This window comes from Podarcis bocagei (genome assembly GCF_964188305.1).
Source record: "Podarcis bocagei genome assembly, chromosome: 2".
Classification (NCBI taxonomy): Eukaryota; Metazoa; Chordata; class Lepidosauria; order Squamata; family Lacertidae; genus Podarcis; species Podarcis bocagei.
The window spans coordinates 12734534-12756392 of NC_138126.1; the positions used below are offsets into that span (position 1 = coordinate 12734534).

Below are 21859 nucleotides of genomic sequence, written 5' to 3' on the forward strand. Positions count from 1 at the left end.
TCAGGATGAGAACAGAAATCGTGCTCCGGCAGCACAGCAGCAGCAGGAGGCCCCATTAGCTAAAATGATGCTTCAGGTTAAGAACAGTTTCAGGTTCAGAACGGACCTCTGGAACAAATTAAGTACCGTATTTTTCGCTCTATAGGGCGCACCGGACCATAGGGCGCACCTAGATTTTAGGGGGGGAAATAAAGAAATCCCCCTCCAGCCCCAAAAAGCAAAGAAGCCAAGACAGCGAGCGGGATCCTTGGCTTTGTTTTTAGTCGCAGGGCTGGGGCGGGGGAAGCCTGAGCTTCCCCCAGCCCCCAGAACGGGTCCGGGAGCGGCGGCGAGGTTGCGCGCTCCGAAGGCTTGCAGATAGCTTCCTGAAGCCTGGAGAGCGAGAGGGGTTGGTGTGCACCGACCCCTCTCGCTCTCCAGGCTTCAGCGAAAGCCTGCATTCGCTCCATGTCCTGTAGAGCGAAAAATACGGTACTTAACCCGAGGTACCACTGTAAAAGACAAAAGAGCCTTTTACCAAACAGACTGGCATCTAAGCAGCCCACCTTTCTGCAAACCCATTCACACACATGGAATTCCTGGCTACCAAGGCCCACCAGGAAAGTGGTCAAAGTACAAGGCTGAGCTATGTTAGGCAAACCTCACTGCTTATTCATACAGGGCCTCAAATACAGAGGCCACCCAAAAACATGGTAGTGGAAGGTTAACTAAGGTTTGGTTTAGTGTTATGAATCAAACAAACCATGGTTACAGTCAGCTTGCAAATCAAGATCAGAAACCGTGGCTTGAAACGGATTTGTAAACCATGGTTTGTGCTACAACCTCCAACAGGGAGAGTTTCAGCAAGCCGAAAATGGCAGCAAACAAGCAATTCTGAAGGATGGTTTGGCACAAACGTGAGGCAGTGAGAAAGGGATTCAGCTGACAAGTGCCCCCAAATAGAAGCTCGTGTAAGGACTTCAAATAGCACAATGGGGCTCCCCCTTCTCCCCCAGAACTGGTTTGGGGGACAAAGAAGAAGGATCATTCAGTCTGGCAAGCTGAAATGCTTGCGCTGATGGAACAGTAAGACCTAAATTCCTTTCCAGAAGCTTCTGTTCATTTTCTGCAAGGAAATCCTTGCACACCATGCCTTTTTAAAAGTACCATACAGCTTTTTTGCCTTTTTAAAAGACACCTTTTGGTTTCAAATCCAGCACTGATATAACAGGGAGGTAGGATTGCTATCCAAGTGCAGAGCACCCTTAGGCACACACAACATCACAAAAGGAGGTTCTTCAGATCCTCCTGGCCAAAGGTTGCTTGCCAGAGTGAATATTGCCATGAGCGGATTTCTCTTAGGGCCATTCAACACAACGGTTTCTGCATTATATAAAAAAAAACACAACATGTCCTTGGGTCAGTAGCTCAGACTGACTTATCTCCAATTCCCTTCCTGACTTCCCAGTTCAGGAAAACTAGAGTTTATTACACGCTAACCACCAAACTGTGGTTAGCAGGAAACAGGAAACCTGCTTAAACGGTGGTTTGTCCAAAGCAGGAAGTGAGAAAGCAGGAATCTACCAGCCATGACGGCTGTGTTGTTCATCCACAGCCGGGGGCAGTATATTCTTCTGAACACCAGATGCTCTGAATCGCGGAGGCTAGTGGTGTTGCGCTTGCAGGCTTCCCATTGGCAGACCTTGTTGGCCACTGTGACAACAGAATGCCGGACTAGATGGGCCCCATCCAGCAGGACTGTTCTGGATCCAAGCACACAAGGTGGCAGCGAACAGCACCAAAGACGGCCGAGTCAAGGGTTGTATCCAAGGCTGGTCCCACTGACAGTAGACCTACTGAACTAATGGACACAGCTAATGATCTAGGTTCATTAGGGAAGTTTTTAATGTCTGATGCTGTATTTTTTTTTAATATTTGGTTGGAAGCTGCCCAGAGTGGCTGGGGAAACCCAGCCAGATGGGCGGGGTATAAATAATCAACTATTATTATTATCATTATTATTATTATCATTAGTTTCTCTACACAGAACTCCACAGATTACATCAGTGTTTCCTACTGTGGTCTATACTGCCCCCTGGGGGTTGCTGGAATGATGCAGAGGTGCAATTGGGGACCATGAATAAAAACAGAGGGGCTGTGGAAGCATAGGGAAAGAAGAAAATTTTGAAAAACTGTTCATACACATTTCATCTGTTGTGTAATGATGCTTACTGCCACGTTGGGCACCGTTGCAGGACGGTGACAACCCCTCCCCTGGATCCGGTGGTCATGAGGGGCTTTCCCAGGTTTCGGTGACCCCTTTTTGGCTTCACCCAGGCCCAAGAAATGGATCACAGCTTGCCTGCCTATTTGGCCAATGGCAAGGGAGCTACGGTGTCAGCCCGGCTCCTGGGGCGGATCGGACGGAGCCCGCAGGCTTCACTGTGGTCCGCCCTCCCATGAGTTTTTAATCCCGGGTCCTAGTCCATCTCTTCATCCAGTTTTCACTGCATCTTTCTGTCTGTTTGTTTAAATTAGAAGATAGATTTCTGGTGCAGGACAGCACTGAGTATATATTTTTTCCTGAAAAGGGGGAGATAGGCCAAATAAGTTTGGGAACCTCTGGGATACGTCCAACGGATTTGGCATCTGAACCAGCCCATTACTGAAACCCAGTGGGTCACCACTAAATGTGCATTTAACCAAGACCTATAACCAATCTTAGGTCTCTCTAGTAAGCCTTACTTTCCTGATTACCTGTAGAACACACTTGTTTACTTAATTCACACATTACATTTTCCCGATGTACAAAAGAAGCCATCAAATACTTTAAAAGGTGTGTGTGGGAGGAAGCATGTTAAGCAGCCTTCCGTAAGGCTTCTTCTATGCAAAACCTTCATGTTAAAAAACAACACCCAATTCCACAATATATACAGTCATACCTCGGGTTAAATATGCTTCAGGTTGAGCGTTTTCAGTTTACGGTCCGCGGCGACCCAGAAGTAGCGGAGCGCGTTACTTCCGGGTTTTGCTGCTCGTGCATGCGCAGATGCTCAAAACGACATCGTGCGCATGCGCGGAAGCGGCGAAACACGACCCATGCACGCTCAGATGCGTGTTACGTTCTACTCAGGATACGAATGGGGCTCCGGAATGGATCCCGTTCGCATCCAGAGGTACCACTGTACAGTTATGAACTCCGAAGAGCATACGGAATCGGGCAAAAGGGCAGCTTCACAACCAGTCAGCGCACTGGAAGGCCTTCTCACGGGTGTGCAGTTTCTGGTGGGTCATGAGGATGTCCCTGCGGCCGAAGCTCTTCCCGCACACCAGGCATTTGAAAGGCTTCTCTCCGGTGTGGGCCCTCTCGTGGATGACCAGGCAAGTCCTCTGGCTGAAGCTCTTCCCGCACTCGGAGCACTTGTAGGGCTTCTCGCCCGTGTGGGTCCTGCGGTGGGTGACGAGGAACTGTTTCCTGCTGAAGCTCCTGCCGCAGTCGGGGCAGATGTAGGGCTTCTCGCCCGTGTGGGTCCTCTCGTGCTTGATCAGGTCTGACTTGGAGATGAAGCCCTTGCCGCAGTGCGAGCAGATGTAGGGCTTCTCCCCCGTGTGGATCCTCTCGTGCTTGATGATGTACGACTTGCGGCTGAAGCTCTTCCCGCAGTAGGAGCAGGAGTAGGGCCTCTCCCCGGTGTGCGAGCGCTGATGCTCTATCAGCTCCGACCGCCACACAAAGCCCTTCCCGCATTCCGGGCACTTCTTCAGGCGCTCGTCCTGGATCCGCGGCTGCACAGCCACTCCTCCCTTGGCCGGCTGGTAGCCCTGTGGCCCGCAAACCAGTTTGTCCCTCCTGTTCTCCGGGCGGCTTCCCGGCAGGCTCTCGGAGGCTTCCCCTGGATCAGGACTGTTCCACTCAGCAATCCCCAAAAGCACCTCGTGAGGCCTTGGATCTGTGGAACGGTCTGGGTCGTCCTCCCCGCACACTCTCTCGGAAGCTGCCGGAAAGAAGGAAATCAAAACGCAAGTCATTCTGCCAATGAATTACAGTGGTACCTCTGGATACGAATGGGATCCGTTCCGGAGCCCCATTCGCATCCTGAAGTAAACGTAAGACACACCTGTGCATGTGCGGATCGTGCTTCGGCGCTTCCGCACATGTGTGTGACGTCATTTTCAGCGTCTGTGCATGCATGAGCGGCAAAACCCATAATAATAATAATAATAATAATAATAATAATAATAATAAATTTTATTTATATCCCGCCCTCCCCAGCCGAAGCCGGGCTCAGGGCGGCTAACAACAATCAAATAATCAAACAATCAAATAATCTAACATTCTAAAAACATTTCATTATAAAAATTAATTAAAATCAAATTAATGGCAACCGTTAAGCAAAATTCTGTGCAGGTTGCCAGAGGAGGGAGTCAGGCTGCGCCCTGACCAAAGGCCTGGCGGAACAACTCTGTCTTGCAGGCCTTGCGGAAAGATGTCAAGTCCCGCAGGGCCCTAGTCTCTTGTGACAGAGCATTCCACCAGATTGGAGCCGCAGCCGAGAAAGCCCTGGCTCTAGTTGAGGCCAGCCTAACCTCTCTGAGGCCTGGGACCTTCAGGATGTTTTTATTTGCAGACCGTAGGTTCCTCTGTGGGGCATACCAGGAGAGGCGCTCCCGTACATGCTCCGTTACTTCTGGGTCGCTGTGGAGCACAACCCGAAAATATTCATCCCGAAGCTACTTCAACCTGAGGTATGACTGTATTAGACTATGTGGAAATGGCTCAACTAACAAATAGGTTAAGAGGTAACGCCAAACAATTATTTTCTCAAAAATGGGAAATGTTTAAGAGAGACTTACAAAAAAACAACAGTGACATATTATCTATTGCTTGTGTACATAAAATATTAAGAAATATAGGAAAATTGGTGTGCTAGGTTGTAAGAAAGTATTAGAAAGTATATTAAACATAAGGTAATAATTATAGGCACATTCAAAATCACAAATGTCAACTATATTGGGAAATGATGGGAAGTATATATTTATTTTACTTTAGTTTGTTGTTGTTTTGTTTTGTTTTATTTATTTTATTTTATTTTATTTTATTTTATTTTATTTTATTTTATTTTATTTTATTTTATTTTATTTTATTTTATTTTATTTTATGTACCATTATATGATTATAGCTTAGCTGATATCTAAGTGGAATTAGATGGTCAAATTAACATTCTAAGTTAAACTAATTTAAGAATATATATATATAGTATGTATGTGTATGTGTGAAGTTAAATCTGTAATGACATTAATGAATTTCAATAAAGAATTTTTTCATCCAAAAAACAAAACAAAGTACACACTGCCTGTTGAGGCATCTGACTGGCTACTGTGAGGTAAAAGGTAAAGGTAAAGGTAAAAGGTAAAGGACCACTGGAAAGTTAAAATTCCAGTCAAAGATGACTATGAGGTACAACGCTCATCTCTTTTTCAGGCCGAGGGAGCCGGCGTTTGTCCACAGACAGCTTTCCGGGTCATGTGGCCAGCAGGACTAAACTGCTTCTGGCGCAATGGGACACCGTGACGGATACCAGCGCGCATGGAAACACTGTTTACCTTCCCGCCGCAGCGGTACCTAATTATCTACTTGTGCTGGTGTGCTTTTGAACTGCTAGGTTGGCAGGAGCTGGGACAGAGCAACGAGAGCTCACCCCATCGCAGGGATTTGAACCGGAGTATTTTTGGGTTATTGTTTCTGTTTTGATTTTATATACTGTGATATTTTTATGTAAACTACCCTGAGACCTCCGGGTATAGGGCAGTATATAAATTCTAATAATAATAATAATAATAATAATAATAATAATAATAATAATAATAAACACCACATACAGATAAATAAAATGAGAGAGCATTGCAAGGCTGTATAATTTAGAATTGCTCAAGCAAGGCAACATCTCACTCATATCACCACTGCCTGACCTCACACCTCTTTAAAACACCAATACATGAGTCACTCACACTCTAAACAGCATAGAAAGAGGAGTCCTCACCCAACAAGGCTGTGTCTCTGTCGTCGTCGTCCTCCTCCTCCTGCTTCATCTCCCCTAAGATGACCCTCCGCCAGGTGTCTGAGGAAGCGTCTTCAGCGGTGGGGAACTGAGCAGCCTCCTCTTTGAACGGGCCCAACATCTGAAACAAGAGCACAGGACGTTGAAAGGAGGCGAGGCTGGTAGCTGGCGAGCTTGGGACCTGGATGCCTGAAAAATCACCTCTCCCTTTACAGACCCAACCAGTCACTGCACCACCTGCAGATACAAACTTATTTTATTTATTCGTTGCATTTTAATCTCACCTGTTTCCCTCAAACTGATAGAATCTGGCTTCATCACGATGATCCAAAATGCAGCAACTAGACTGGTGACTGGGGGCGGCCGCCGAGACCACATAACACCAGTCCTGAAAGACCTACATTGGCTCCCAGTACGTTTCTGAGCACAATTCAAAGTGTTGGTGCTGACCTTTAAAGCCCTAAACGGCCTCGGCCCAGTAGACCTGAAGGAGCGTCTCCACCCCCATCGTTCTGCCCGGACACTGAGGTCCAGCTCCAAGGGCCTTCTGGCGGTTCCCTCCCTGCGAGAAGCAAAGTTACAGGGAACCAGGCAAAGGGCCTTCTCGGTGGTGGCACCCGCCCTGTGGAACGCCATTCCATTAGATGTGAAGGAAATAAACAACTATCTGACTTTTAAGAGACATCTTAGGGCAGTCCTTATTATTATTCTTATTTATACCCCACCCATCTGGCTGGGTCTCCCTAGCCACTCTGGGCGGTTTCCAACAAAATCTTAAAATATAGTAATGCATCAAACATTAAAAGCTTCCCTAAACAGGTCTGCCTTCAAATGTCTTCTAAAAGTCTGGTAGTTGTTCTCTTTGACATCTGGTGGGAGGGCATTCCACAGGGCGGGTGCCACTACCGAGAAGGCCCTCTGCCTGGTTCCCTGTAACTTGGCTTCTCGCAGGGAGGGAACTGCCAGAATACACTCAGTGCTGGACCTCAGTGTCCGGGTAGAACAATGGGGGTGGAGACACTCCAGATATACTGGACCGAGGCCGTTTATTATTATTATTATTATTATTATTATTATTATTATTATTATTATTATTATTATTATTATTCAGAAGTGTTACCACTTCCAACTGTGGAGACAGAGCAGAACCACCATGCTAGTAGCCAACGATGGTCCACTTCATGCATTAGTGCAAGACAGTGTGCTTCTGAGTATCAGTTGTTGGAGGCTTCAGGAGGGGAGAGATGCTGTCGCAAGCAGGTCTTGCTCAGGGGCTTCCCACTGGAGCATCTGTTTGGCCACTGTGGGAAACAAGATGGTGGGCTAGAAGGAGCCCCTTTGGCCTGACCTCTTCCTGGGTCCTTCCTAACATCCTCACCAGCTCTTCCTGCCTCTCGTCCTCTTGCTGCCGCAGCAGGAAGTCCTCCACCAGGGCCACCGCCTGGGAACAGTTCTCCGGCTCCACATCCCTGACCCAGTTCTGCACCTCCGCTGGCAGGACAGCCAGGAACTGCTCCAGCACCACCAGCTCCAGGATCTGCTCCTTGGTGTGCCTCTCGGGCTTCAGCCACAGGTTGCACAGCTCCCAGAGCTGGTTGCACACCTCCCTTGGACCCTCGTTCTCCTGGTAGCCGAACTGCCGGAAGTGCTGTCGCTGCGCCTCTGAGTTGGCTGGCTCGTCCTCCAGGACCTCCTCCTTCACCTTCAAGCAGCTGACTTTGTCGCTGCCCCACAAGCCGCTCTCTGTCAGCTGGGTTTCTTTACAGAGGTCCGGCAGGAGGCGGGCCATCCTCTCACTCCCCTCCGAGATGCTGACTGGGGCGACGGCTGTGCTGTTGAAGGGAGAAAAGAAACATTGGAGCTGGAAATCTTCCTTGGCTGAAGGCTACCTGCCAGAGTAGGGGGAGCCTTGCATTAAGGCACCAGCCTGGTAGCCACAGAGTCATAGAATCGTGGGATTGTAGAGTCAAAAGGGACCTAGAGGGTCATCCAGTCCAACCCGCTGCTCTGAGGGAATATTTTTTCCTGAACCCACAACCTCGGGATCAAGAGTCTCATGCTCTGTTGACTGAGCTATCTATTGGGCAGTGTGGAAGTTTCTGCCTGAACTCTATGGAATGCAAATTGGAGTAGGATCAAGTGCAACACAAGAAATAAAAGAAGCAATAAAAATATGACTAAGAATCGTCAGGACGTCAGGGCATTACATTTGCTACAAAAAGCAGAAAAATAATTGAGGTGGTCCTCCATCAGCAATATTCAAGTGGTCGACTGGGTGGTAGGGGGTGGGAAGTTTGGAAACCACTGGTGTAATAAACAGACTATACCTATAGTAGATAGGTAGCCGTGTTGGTCTGCCATAGTCAAAATAAAAAAATTCCTTCCAGTAGCACCTTAAAGACCAACTAAGTTAGTTCTTGGTATGAGCTTTCGTGTGCATGCACACTTCTTCAGATATCTGTATCTGAAGAAGTGTGCATGCACACGAAAGCTCATACCAAGAACTAACTTACCGTATTTTTTGCACCATAACACTCACTTTTTTCCTCCTAGAAAGTAAGGGGAAATGTCTGTGCGTGTTATGGAGCGAATGCCTACGGATGGCAGGGGGATCTGCTGCAGTCGTGAGCAGAGGATCCATGGTTCCCCTTCCTTCCCTCCTCCATGGTTACAAAGCATGGATCCACATGGATCCTCAGGATTTTTGCATTGGGCTACTCCAAACTCACTGTCAGATCACATGTCTGTGGCCACAGCATGAACCACAAAAATCATATATCCACTATTTCGTTTAGAATATTTTTTTCTTGTTTTCCTCCTCTAAAAACTACGTGCGTGTTATGGTCTGGTGCGTGTTATAGAGCGAAAAATACGGTAGTTGGTCTTTAAGGTGCTACTGGAAGGAATTTTTTTATTTAGACTATACCTATGTCTACAGGAAAGATGCTCTTGTGGATCCAGATTGCCGCCCCCTCATTCTGCACAAAGACTCGCTCTCTGCTCCACTTGAAGTGTGCATCATCCAAAAAAATAATAATAAATCGAAGGGCTCCTCTTTTTCTGCCGCTCTCCCCTACCTGGCAGGCAGATTTCCAACCAAGGATGTTTTCCCAGCCTTCCCCTCCCCTTCCCAGCCCCACGGCAGGGAAAAGCTTCCCCAGTTGCACTTCTGCCTGCCATGGAGCCCATTCGAGCCCCGGCACACCCTCCCTTCCCCTCCGCCCTTCCTACTTGCCTGGTTCTTTCGCAGCCACCGGAAAAGTCCTTCCGAGCCCTGATTATCTGCGCGTGGGAAAATTCAAAGGCCACTTTCCCATGGGAAGCGGAACAGGAAGTGGCATTTGATTGTTTTTGTTCCCCCCTTTCCTGCCGCAGAGGAGCTTCCGGTCTCTCTAGGAGGCGGTATTCCCTCACCTTAACCCTTTGCGGAGCAAAAGAGTCTTAATGCAGATTTGTGACAAAGCTCGCTGACATGGGGGCCCTTCAGATGTTGCTGAACTACAACTCCCATCGCCCCTGGCTGGGGATGGCGGGAGCTGCACTCTGTTAATGTCTGGAGGACATGACATTTGAGACTAACCCTGGGTTGGGAAACCTGTGGACATTGCTGGACTCAAGATTGTGTACATATCATATATTTTGAGTACATCTTCTTCCCCACCAAAGGGTGGCTGGTGAAACCCAGCCAGATGGGCGAGATATAAATAAAATTATGATGATGGTGGTGAATTATAAGAGCTGTAATTTTCTATGGGTGCTGGGAACTGTAGCTATTTGTGGGGTAAACTGCAGTTCCCAGGATTGGGGCATGTGTGTGCTTTAAATATACGGTTGATTCCCATCAACCCTAGCTAGGTTGACTAACAGATGGCATAAAAGGGGCATAGCTGTCAACGTTTCCCTTTTTTTAAGGGAAATTCCCTTATTCCAAATAGGATTTCTCACAAGAAAAGGGAAAAGTTGACAGCTATGAAAAGGGGAGGAGGAGAAGTTAGCTTCGCACAGGGACAGTCTCCAGTTGCTTGGGAAAAACCCTGGAGAGGAGGGGACTTTCAGTCTCAGCAAGGGGGACAGACCTGCCAGAGATCAGTTGCTGTGCTTATTAGGCCTGACACTCCTGTGTCGATTGTGTTTTTGCTAATAAAGAGTTAACTCCAACTTGCTAAGTGTGTGTACATAGCACCTCCCAGGGCCTAGCTGCACTCCCAAGGAGAATAGTGCATAGCGTTTTAAAAACAACAACCAGTAAACAAATTTCAGTACAAAACCATCGTGTATTTAATGCAAAAGTTCAGAAACCCCATAAAACCACCCAGTCAAACCTTCATAATGAAACCAGATTCCTCCCCCAGGAAGGGCTTGCTTTCAGCACCCAAGGCAAGCCCTGCTTTTGGCAGTAATCAATGCTGCTCTGGAACTTCAGAGTAAAAGCAAGCACAGTGGGGCACGGCCAATAGGCAAGGGTCCGGGGAGCTGGAATCCAATACAGTGGTGCCTCGCAAGACGAAATTAATTCGTTCCGCAAGTCTCTTCGTCTTGCGAGTTTTTCGTCTTGCGATGCACGGTTTCCCATAGGAATGCATTGAAAATCAATTAATGCGTTCCTAGGGAAACCGCCTTCAGACCAGGTCCGGGGACAGTCTGTCCCCCGACCTCTTCTGAAGGCTGGGGGGGGGGGGACAAGGGCTTTTCTTCCCACCCCCAGCATTTTAAAAAACCCCGGGACAGCAGAGGACTTCTCCGCTGTCCGGGCGATCTTAAAATGCTGGCGGGCGGCATTTTAAAATCGCCCCGGGACAGCGGAGGACTTCTCCGCTGTCTGGGGCGATTTAAAAGCCCCTGGGAAGGCAGGCAGGGGGGACAAAGACTTTTGCCCCCCGCCAGCCTTCAGAAGAGGTCCTGGACCTCTTCTGAAGGCGAGCGGGGGGCGAAAGTCTTTGCTCCCCCCCGCCTGCCTTCAAAAGCCCTCTGGGACAGGCAGGCGGGGGGGAGCAAAGACTTTTGCCCCCCGCCAGCCTTCAGAAGAGGTCCTGGACCTCTTCTGAAGGCGAGTGGGGGGCGAAAGTCTTTGCTCCCCCCGCCTGCCTTCAAAAGCCCTCCGGGACAGGCAGGCAGGGGGGAGCAAAGACTTTCGCCCCCCGCCCGCCTTCAGAAGGTGTTCACGCCCCGCCGCCCGGCTTCGGAGCATCGTTCCGAAGCCGGGCGGCGGGGGCAGGCTTCTTCCCGCCGCCCCTTGCTTCAAAAGAGGTCCGGGGACAGCGGGAAGCGCTTCCCGCTGTCCCCGGACCTGGGGCTGCAGGGAGAAGATCGCTTCTTCCCCGCTGTCCCCGGACCTCTTTTGAAGCAAGGAGCTGCGGGGAGATCGCTTCTCCACGCCGCCCCTTGCTTCAAAAGAGGTCCGGGGACAGCGGGAAGCACTTCCCGCTGTCCCCGGACCTGGGGCTGCGGGGAGAAGATCGCTTCTCCCCGCCGCCCCTTGCTTCAAAAGAGGTCCGGGGACAGCGGGAAGCGCTTCCTGCTGTCCCCGGACCTGGGGCTGCGGGTAGAAGATCGCTTCTTCCCCGCTGTCCCCAGACCTCTTTTGAAGCAAGGGGCTGCGGGGAGATCGCTTCGCCACGCCGCCCCTTGCTTCAGAAGAGGTCCGGGGACAGCGGGAAGACCCGCTGTCCCCGGAGCTTGCGGGGCAAGCTTCGTTTTGCGAAGCAAGCCCATAGGGAAATTCGTCTTGCGAGGCAACTCGAAAACGAAAAAACCTGTCGTTTTGCGAGTTTTTCGTCTCGCGAGGCGTTCGTCTTGCGGGGTACCACTGTAACACATAGAGGGCCACAGCTTCCCCTTGCCCCTGTAAAACAGGAATGTCCTAAGTTCATGGCATAGGTGGCCAGCCCATCTCTCTCAGGTGGATTCTCTTATGTCCTGTAAGGTTCCACCACTCCCTGAAACTTTCGCTGCTCCCAGAGAAGGCCCTGCCTTCTCTGCCAAGTGGGTCATCTGATGCTTGGAGAAACTCGACCTGTTGCTGAAGCTGCTCCGGCACTCCAGGCACGAATAGGACTTGTTGCCCGTGTGGATCTTCTCGTGGGCCGTCAAGCTGGAGTGGTGCTTGAAGCTCTTCCCGCACTCGGAGCACACATACGGCTTCTCGCCGGTGTGGCTCCTCTGGTGGTTCTTCAGGTCGATGCGTTGGCCGAAGCTCCTCCCGCACTCGGAGCACTGGTAGGGCCTCTCGCCCGTGTGGATCCTTTGGTGCCGTGCCAGGATGGGCCTCGTGCTGTAACACTTCCAGCAAACCGGGCACCGGTGAAGCTTCTCCCTTGGAGGTTTTGTTTCCCGTGGGACGAGGAACGACTTCCACCGGTAAGTCCTCCCGGAATTGGTCCACACCTCTTCTCTTTCATCTATGAGGAGGCCTCCAGAGGCCTCACCTTTCTGCTCTAGTCTTCCCAAAGATTCCTCTCGTGTTTCTGGGTGCTCAGAACGGAGGAGTGGACCTTCAGCCTCGCCAAACATTACTCTATCACACAAAGAGGATGAGGAGAGGCAATCCTGGCTCCAAGCCTCCTCTGCAGAAAGGAGAAGAGCAGATTGCACCTTACTTGTCTCAGGGGAAAGTTTAAAAGGGAAGCTATCGCTGCCTCAGAAACATTCCTCAGAAACATTCTGGCTACAGGGAACCAGACAGAGGGCCTTCTCGGTAGTGGCACCTGCCCTGTGGAACGCCCTCCCATCTGATGTCAAAGAGATAAACAACTACCTGACATTCAGAAGACATCTTAAGGCAGCCCTGTTCAGGGAAGTTTTTAATATGTAACGTTGTACTGTTTTTAACACTTGATTGAGAGCCGCCCAGAGTGGCTGGGGAAACTCAGCCAGATGGGCAGGGTATAAATAAATTATTATTATTATTATTATTATTATTATTATTATTATTATTATTATTATTATTATTACTACTACTACTACTACTACTATTATTATTATCCCCACCCCCCAAAAAAGTATCCTGCTCCCTTAAATAGCTCTTCTTCAAAAAGCTATTGGTAAGGATGACCAAAGGTGGCACTGTGGGTTAAACCACAGAGCCTAGGACTTGCTGATCTGAAGGTCGGCGGTTTAAATCCCCGCGATGGAGTGAGCTACCGCTGCTCAGTCCCTGCTCCTGCCAACCTAGCAGTTCGAAAGCACGTCAAAGTGCAAGTAGATAAATAGGTACCGCTCCGGCGGGAAGGTAAACGGTGTTTCCGTGCGCTGCTCTGGTTCGCCAGAAGTGGCTTAGTCATGCTGGCCACATGACCTGGAAGCTGTACGCCGGCTCCCTCGGCCAGTAAAGCGAGAGAAGCACCGCAACCCCAGAGTCGGCCACAACTGGACCTAATGGTCAAGGGTCCCTTTACCTTTACTTTAAGGATGACCAAATGATCATCAAGGGAATGGATCAGCTCCCCTATGAGGAAAAATTGCAGAGTTTGGGGCTACATATGGACTTATCCCTGCTTGTTTCCCCCCAAATGTTTTTAATGGGCACTCACTCGAAAAAGAAACATTATTCTGGGATCTTCTCATTAAAGTCTTGTTGGCTTCGAAGGAATAATCTTCTGGCTGAAGAGGCTTCTGCTTGGTCTCACTCGCCATGCCACCACCTTTTGGAAGAGAAGAACATATATATTCACAAATGACAATTTAAAAACTTGTGGGACAACACACATGCAACACAACCATAGCTACTGGCTTCCAAAGCAGATGGCCGGTGGTGGGAATGGTTAGACCAATTTGTGGAAGCAGATAGGTTTATAAGCCATGGCAGCTAAATGGAGCTTCCCTGTTCAAAGGCAGGTTATCTCCAAATGCCGTAAGAACGTCAACAATATGGCCGGGGCTGTGGGCAGTGATGTCATCCAGCCAAGATTAGCTCTCTTCTCCTTTCTTTCCTTATATTCCAGCACTAAATGAGCTGAATTAACACCTTTCCACTCACAACGGCACAGAGAATAAAGGCTTGCAGCTTCTGACACAGCTCAGAAGTCTCAAGGATCTAAAGAAAATGATTTGGGCTCTGATTTTGAATCCTGAGACTCACTTCTGTCAGCGGAGGGGGGAGATCAACCAGGCGGCTGTCAATACAGCTCCAAAGAACAGAAAAGGCAGGAAACTCAGTTTAGCTGTGATGCCTGCTCTTAAGAGTTAAACTCTAGCTCAGATACACAAGAATACTGCTCTCTCTACAGAGCAGGAAAAAAAAATATTTCAAGACAGGTCGCTGATTTTAAAAAACTATTAATTGAGGAAAAGATCAGAGCATAAAGAATAAAAACCACTGTCACCAGACCAGCAATAAACTATATGGCTGAGGCTGATGGGAGATGTAGTGCAAAACATTTAGACAGAACCAGGTTGTAAAGGCTGATATAGATATACATATTTTTTAAAACCAACCAACCTTGAGATACATGTTTTCTGGCTTTACATCTATCTTGTCAGGAAAAGTCTTCAGGAAATATGATATTCTGACTGAACTAGGAAGATTCAAGCCTGCTGGCCACGTTCTTTAAACGACATTACCTGAAATTCTCTCCATTTCCTTGGAGTCCGGTACACAGAGATTGTTGGTGCCTTTAGACCTGGAAGTGAGGGTCAGCTTGGGAAAGAAACATCCTCCTTCAGAAGGGAAGACAAAAATACAAGTGGAATTAGGAAAATTTTACTCCTTCTGACACACTTCTCCATACTAACCTAGGTCCTAACCAGACCCTGAGATCATCTTTTGGGGCCCTTCTCCGTGTGCCTCCTCCATGAGAGATCCAGAGGGTGGCAGCACGAGAACGGGGCCTTTTCTGCAGTGGCTCCGTTTGTGAAAAAGCTCTCCCCGGGGACATTTGCCTGGCGCCTTCATTATACACCTTTCAGCGCCAGGCAAAAACGTTCCTCTTCAACTAGGCCTGTGGCTGATGAACATTCTGTGTCCTTTTAAATGTGTTTTGTGGGAAGGAGGGATATTGGTTTATTTCAGTTTTCGTTCTCGTTTTTATTATGAATTTCGTGTTTTTATTTTGTATTTTTATGCTGTGAACTTCCCCAAGACCTTCGTATGAAAGGTGGTATACAAAATGAATAAATGAATAAATGCAGCTCCCAGAATTCTTTGGGGGAAGCCATGCCTGCTAAAGGGGTATAAGAATGCTTTAAATGTATGGTGAGGATGTGAACTTTGACAGGGAGCTTTTCCAAACCCTAAATGGGGATTGATCCTGAGGCCTTCTGTATGCATGCATGAATGAATTGATTTATTTTGGTCCCTGACCAGAGTACAACATATACAGTCAAACCTTGGATCCTGAACACCTTGGTACTCAGACATTTTGGCTCCTGAACGCCGTAAACCCGGAAGTGAGTGTTCTGGTTTGCGAATGTTCTTCGGAACTCGAACGTCCGACGGGGCTTCTGTGGCTTCCGATTGGCGGCAGGAGCTTTCTACAGCCAATCAGAAGCCGCGCTTTGGGTTCTGAACATTTTGGAAGTCGAACGGACTTCCGGAATGGATTCCGTTCGACTTCCAAGGTATTATTGTACAACAACAGAGAACATACAAACATAAATAGATTAAGTTACAGATAGGTAGCCGTGTTGGTCTGCCATAGTCAAAATAAAACAATTCCTTCCAGTAGCACCTTAAAGACCAACTAAGTTAGTTCTTGGTATGAGCTTTCGTGTGCATGCACACTTCTTCAGACACTTCTGAAGAAGTGTGCATGCACACGAAAGCTCATACCAAGAACTAACTTAGTTGGTCTTTAAGGTGCTACTGGAAGGAATTGTTTTATTTTGATAAATAGATTAAAATTAAGCTCTATGAGTTAATACACGATAAATAATTCAAACTGCTAAAATATATAAGTTAAAGCCTTAATTGCTAATTTAAAACATATGAAGACATTGGCGGTTAGATTCATTCAAAGCTTGTCTCTTTAATTTTATAGCAGCAGCACAGAATTTAACCACTTTTAAGGTAATCTCTAGTTCCCTGTCCTCTGTTAAGTACTTCAAGTAATAATCATTAGTTCTGCTTGGGGTTTGCTGCATGATTTGAGCAATAAATACAGTGGTACCTCGGGTTAAGTACTTAATTCGTTCCGGAGGTCCGTTCTTAACTTGAAACTGTTCTTAACCTGAAGCACCACTTTAGCTAATGGGGCCTCCTGCTGCTGCTGCCGTGGTGCTGGAGCCCGATTTCTGTTCTTATTCTGAAGCAAAGTTCTTAACCTGAAGCACTATTTCTGCGTTAGCAGAGTGTGTAACCCGAAGCATATGTAACCTGAAGCGTATGTAACCCGAGGTACCACTCTATAGAGCGTATAACCTTGTAATAGTGACAATGTATGCAGAGCAAGTGCTCCAGCCACTGAGAGACGGGAAAAGTAGAGCTATTATATGCTTTCCTAGAGCCTTCCCAAGCCCTCTCAACACCATTTATTGAGCAGCAAAGAAGGGATGCCTACCCAGAGAGGCCCAGTTGAAGTTGTTCTCTACCATGACGTCTATATAGAGAGCTCTTTGGTCCGGATCCAAAAGGGCCCATTCTTCCTCACTGAAGTGGATCGCTACATCCTGAAAGGTCACCAAAACCTGGAAAGAAGACACAAGAACTTCGGAAGGGGCTTCATCCCAAGTCAGGTTGTTGATCCGCCAAGTTCACTAGTTTATAGACTGGCCAACCAGAGGATCTCCAGGGTCCCAGGCAAGGAAATTGCATAGTACTGAGTCAGACCATCGGTCCATCTATTATCTATGCCAGGCGTAGTCAACAAGGTGCCCAGTTGACATTTTGCTGCACTACAAATCCCATCATCCCTGTCCATTGGCCATGCTGGCTGGGGCTGATGGGAGTTGGAGTCCAAAAACAAATCCAGAGGCCACCACAATAGCTACCCTTGATCAATGCTAACTGGGTTTCAAGACAGGGCTTTTCCTGGGACGTTCTACATGCATAAGAGGTGCTCTACAATTGACCTATATCCCTTCCCCAAAGGACTTGACGCCGTCGCGCAAGCCACACAGTTGATCCATCTAATTAATTTTATTTATTGAATTTACAGTTGTACCTCAGAAGTCGAACGCAAGTTGAATGTTTTGGCTCCCAAACACCGCAAACCCAGAAGTGAGTGTTCCAGTTTGCGAACGTTCTTTGGAACCCGAATGTCCAATGCAGCTTACGCGGCTTCCGACTGGCTGCAAGAGAGCTTCCTGCAGCCAATCAGAAGCTGCATCTTGGTTTCCAAACGTTTTGGAAGTCGAATGGACTTCTGGAATGGGTTCTGTTTGACTTCCGAGGTACCACTGTAAATACCGCCCTATAACCGGAGGTCTCAGGGCAGTTCACAGAACAAAATCAAAATATAAAACCACAAAACATATAATCAAAATAAAAACAACAGCCCAATAACCCCCCCCAAAAAAACCCCCCACATTTTAAAAGGGCATAGGATATCTAATTAAGTATTTTCTACACTGATTGGCAGAGAATCTCCAGGTTTTTGGGTAGGGTTCTTACAAGCTCTATCTGAAGATAGCAGCAATTGTTTATGGGAGACTCTCAAACAAAGTACTTGTGTTATAAAATCCAACACATTCCCACTGCTCCTCTAACTGTTGCACCTCACTGTCTCTCCATAGAGCTTCTCAGGAGCAGCAGGTGGGGCTAAGGCCACCTTTCATACTGAAGCGAAGGGAAATTGGTAGGTTGTCGCCCCAGAGCCAGTTGTCCCCTTGCCCACCTGAGCTGGAACCAGAGCAACTGTTGCCACACTAGCAGGAAGAGGGGCTGGCTCAGAAAGTGTCAGGGATGCCATCCTTCTGAATGCGGTGGTGAAAACGGGTTCGTTCCAGTGGTTGAGCACTGCTGAAAGAAACAGAAGGGAGACAGCAGGAGAGGTAAGCCTCGAGCGTTGCTACAAAAGGGAATGAGGAAGGTGGAAGAGGCAAGCCTAAAATATTGTCATAAAATAGGAATGGGGACAACAGAAGAGGCAAGCTGTCAGACATGTCACACGCGGCAGTGAAAATGGGCTCATCCCAGTGGTTGAGCGCTGCTGAAAAAAACGTAAGCCGCAAGTATGGCTACAAAAGGCAACGAGGAAGGTGGAAGAGGCAAGCCATAACGGAGAATGGGAACAACAGAAGAGCAAGCAAGAGAGTGAACCAGGATGGTGGAAGAGGCAAGCCTGAAATATTGCCATAAAAAAGGAACGGGGACAACAGAAGAGGCAAGCTGTAGAAGTGAACCAGGATGGTGGAAGTGGCAAGCCTCTGTTTTTCTGGCTCACACAGGTATCTTAGGAACCCATGACCTTGTTACTTTCTCCAAACATCCCCTGAGCCACACCTGGGTCACATGCCCACAATTTATTCAACTCCTGACACAAACAGCGAGGTGTCGTCTTGAATGGCAATTTACAGTATTTACGCCATGTCATTTTAATATTTCAAGTGCCCCTACAGATTCTTGGCTCTCCTCTTGCATTTGCAAATCCTCTAAGTAACCATCCAGAACCCCCCCCATTTCTTTTCATCAGAGCTATTAAGCATGTTTTAATAAAATGCCTTAGACTCAGAATTATAGCATTACAAGGGATCCAAAGGGTCATTTAGCCCAACCCCCTGAAATGTCATGAATGTCAAAGTTGGAGAATATAAAGAGGACTTTGTTACAAGGATTTTGCTGGCTAATTCTGTTACAATTTGACATAATATGGATATAAACTGTCGGAAAATAAGGAACAACAAGTTGACTTTTGGATTAGAGGATACAAAGTTACTGCAATCCCCCTAGAGGGGTTTCGGGACATTACAAGTGGTCGTACGTGGAAAATTACTCTGGGACTGGCACAGGACTTATCTTCTGGGAAAGCTGCAAAACTGAAATAGTATTTTGTCTACAGAGGTGTTTACATTAAAAGGAGACAATAGAATTTTCTATTGAAGAAAGGAAGGGACTGGACGTAAGTTTTTGTTCCTGAACAACAAACCTCTGTAGAGATACCAGATCTCGGAATAAGAACATTTTAGCAGCTGAACAAGACAAGAAACCTGAGAAAGTAAGGAATAAAAAGAACAAAGGACTAACTACGACACGGAAAGAACAATGGGAGGAGCAACAAAGACCAAGGAATTTAAAGGCCTCTATTAGACTGGATTTTTGGAAGTTAAACATCATTAAAATAAAAAAATTAAAAGAAAACCGGCAAGGTGGAAGGGGGAAAAATTTGGCCATGGACTTGAGACCTCCAGGCTGACAACATATAGACTGATGGACATGGGGAATTCAAACCGGGGAAGGGAGGGGGGAGTTTTGGAATCCAAAGGCTATATAACCAACTTTTTGAATTTTCTTATATTTTTTATCTTCTATTTCTTTATATAACTTTTCTATATTATGGTATTTTGATTTGACATGTTTAAAAAAAAGGGAATTCGTGGAAGGAAAATGGGGCAGATCTTGGGGAAAAATCTTTTTTCTTTTTCTGTTAAAGATGAGGGGTGATGGTAAGATTGTATAATTTAAATTGGTTAATGGGTTAAACATATTAAGTTTTAAACTGGGAGTGAGAGCTTGTGGAACCAAATTAATGAAAGGGGAATATAGTCGGGAGGGGGAGGAGGGAGTCCTAGAAAGAAGGTAACGAAAGTAAGGTTTTACATATATTTCTTTCTTTTCTATCTTTTCTTTTCTGTTATATTGGAAACTCTAATAAATATGATTTTTTTAAAAAAAATGAAATGTCATGAATGTCCGTCTGCTCATTTCCCAATCCTCCAAACCTACAATAAGTCTGTCATTCTCTCAGAGGCTGCCTCCTCGCAGTGCTCCTGTGCTTTTGACAGCTTCATAACAGGCAGAAATGCTTCAGGTGATGCTTTCCCCCCAAATACAGAAACAGTGAGCAGTTTCTGTTTTTAAAAAAAATTTAAAGCAGAGACATCACCTTGCCAACAAAGGTCCGTATAGTTAAAGCTATGGTTTTCCCAGTAGTGATGTATGGAAGTGAGAGCTGGACCATAAAGAAGGCTGATCGCCGAAGAATGGATGCTTTTGAATTATGGTGCTGGAGGAGACTTGAGAGTCCCATGGACTGCAAGAAGATCAAACCTCTCCATTCTGAAGGAAATCAGCCCTGAGTGCTCACTGGAAGGACAGATCCTGAAGCTGAGGCTCCAGTACTTTGGCCACCTCATGAGAAGAGAAGACTCCCTGGAAAAGACCCTGATGTTGGGAAAGATGGAGGGCACAAGGGGAAGGGGACGACAGAGGATGAGGTGGTGGGACAGTGTTCTTGAAGCTACAAACATGAGTCTGAACAAACTGTGGGAGGCAGTGGAAGACAGGAGTGCCTGGCGTGCTCTGGTCCAGGGGGTTACAAAGAGTCGGACACGACTAAACGACTAAACAACAACAACTATTTCTGGGTTAGCGGAGTCTGTAACCTGAAGTGTATGTAACCCGAGGTACCACTGTAAAAGGAAAACTCCCCTGCCTAGATCCAGGTTTGGGGCACCAACTGCAGCTTCCTGAAAGGCATGCAGGATTAGGAAATTGAGAATAGAACAACGCCTGCCACCTGGGCTCACCAAAACATCAAATAAATTCAGCTAGGTGTGCTCCACTTCCGCTTGCCTCGCTCTTATTTCATAGAACGACAGAATCATAGAGTTGGAAGGGGTCCCAAGGATCATTCAAACCAACGCCCTGCAGTGCAGGAATCTCAAAACGCCGCCCCCCTCCCAATTTGAAACCCTACAAGAGACCCTGCTTAGCTTTGCAAATGTGCCAGCAGCAGTCAATTGTTTAGTCCCAGGCTAGAACCTGCGGGCTTCAGCATCGCCCAGCCCCGCAAATTGCCAGGCGATAAAGGAGAGCTGTTCCCGGCACATGTGCAGAGCGCTGTTCGATTCCCACCCACATCTCGCTCGCGAGTGAGCCTTGCATGGGTCGGACACTTTCGGGGATGATCGGGGTTACAGAAAAGGGATCTCCCGCTCCCTTAAAAACAACCCTCCGCTCTGTGATCTCCCCCGCCTGCCCGCTGCCCGATCCCTTTCTCTCCCCAGGATCTACCTCCGCTTCCTTCCTCGCCCCTCGTGGCGCAGGGCAGCGGGCGTCTTGCTCCACGCAGTGTCTCCCCGGGGTTTGCCTCCGCCTGCCCCCCGGCTACCCTTGGGGAAATCGAGACCACAAGGGAGCTGGCTGAGGAAGAGGAGCAGAAGCCACCGAAGCCCCGAGCCGCTCTGTTATGCATGCGATTCCTGCATTGCAGGGGGTTGGGCTAGATGACCACCAGGGATCCCCGCTCCCAAGTCTACAGTTCTGTGCCTCGCTTAAAACAGCTGCTTCAGGCTTCCGCTTCCCAGCTTCCGCCTCATCTTTGGCCATCCTGCTTCCGGAGAGGGGAGTTGGCTGGAGGAGGAGGAGCGCAGGAGCTGCCTTGCCACCGACCTCTGAATGCTTTCCGAGCCGCAGCTCAGAGCAGCGCCGCCTATCTCCTGCGCATAAGCGTGAAACTCTGGAAGGGATCCCTGGGCATCATCCAGTCCAACCCCCTGCAGTGCAGGAATATGCAGCCGACCTCTTGCAACCTTGGCATGATCAGCCCCATGCTCTAAGCAGCGGAGCTATCCTCTACCTCGCCGGCTGTTTTTTGGCTGGTTCCTGGGAGGGGATTTGATGAGTCCAGAGGCAGGGAGTCCCAAAGTGTAGGTGCCGCCACACTAAAAGATTAATTTCCTTAACCCAGTTCACCAATAATTTATTAGGGACTCTCCATCACTAGCTG

General features: G+C 47.9%; 2 protein-coding genes across 3 annotated transcripts; both read right to left on the reverse strand.

The window, feature by feature from the left end:
* Positions 1–876: 876 nt before the first annotated feature.
* LOC308580884 (zinc finger and SCAN domain-containing protein 16-like) lies at positions 877–9673 on the reverse strand. The gene is made up of 4 exons (XM_081183154.1): positions 9274–9673; positions 7417–7870; positions 6021–6159; positions 877–3974 (listed from the first exon to the last, which is right to left on the reverse strand). Exons 2-4 carry the CDS (start codon positions 7825–7827, stop codon positions 3214–3216), a joined length of 1311 nt encoding a protein of 436 aa, XP_081039280.1. The 5' UTR covers positions 7828–7870; positions 9274–9673; the 3' UTR covers positions 877–3213.
* Positions 9674–11853: 2180 nt separating this feature from the next.
* LOC308580886 (zinc finger protein 879-like) lies at positions 11854–21644 on the reverse strand. Of its 2 annotated transcripts, none has more exons than XM_081183157.1 (6): positions 21145–21644; positions 17807–17928; positions 16532–16658; positions 14598–14693; positions 13568–13678; positions 11854–12601 (listed from the first exon to the last, which is right to left on the reverse strand). In XM_081183157.1, exons 1-6 carry the CDS (start codon positions 21323–21325, stop codon positions 11934–11936), a joined length of 1305 nt encoding a protein of 434 aa, XP_081039283.1. In that variant the 5' UTR covers positions 21326–21644; the 3' UTR covers positions 11854–11933. The 2 variants fall into 2 exon arrangements, with proteins under 2 accessions (XP_081039283.1, XP_081039282.1); XM_081183156.1 differs by having other exon boundaries at positions 17807–17931; positions 21145–21643.
* Between the last annotated feature and the right edge of the window lie 215 nt (positions 21645–21859).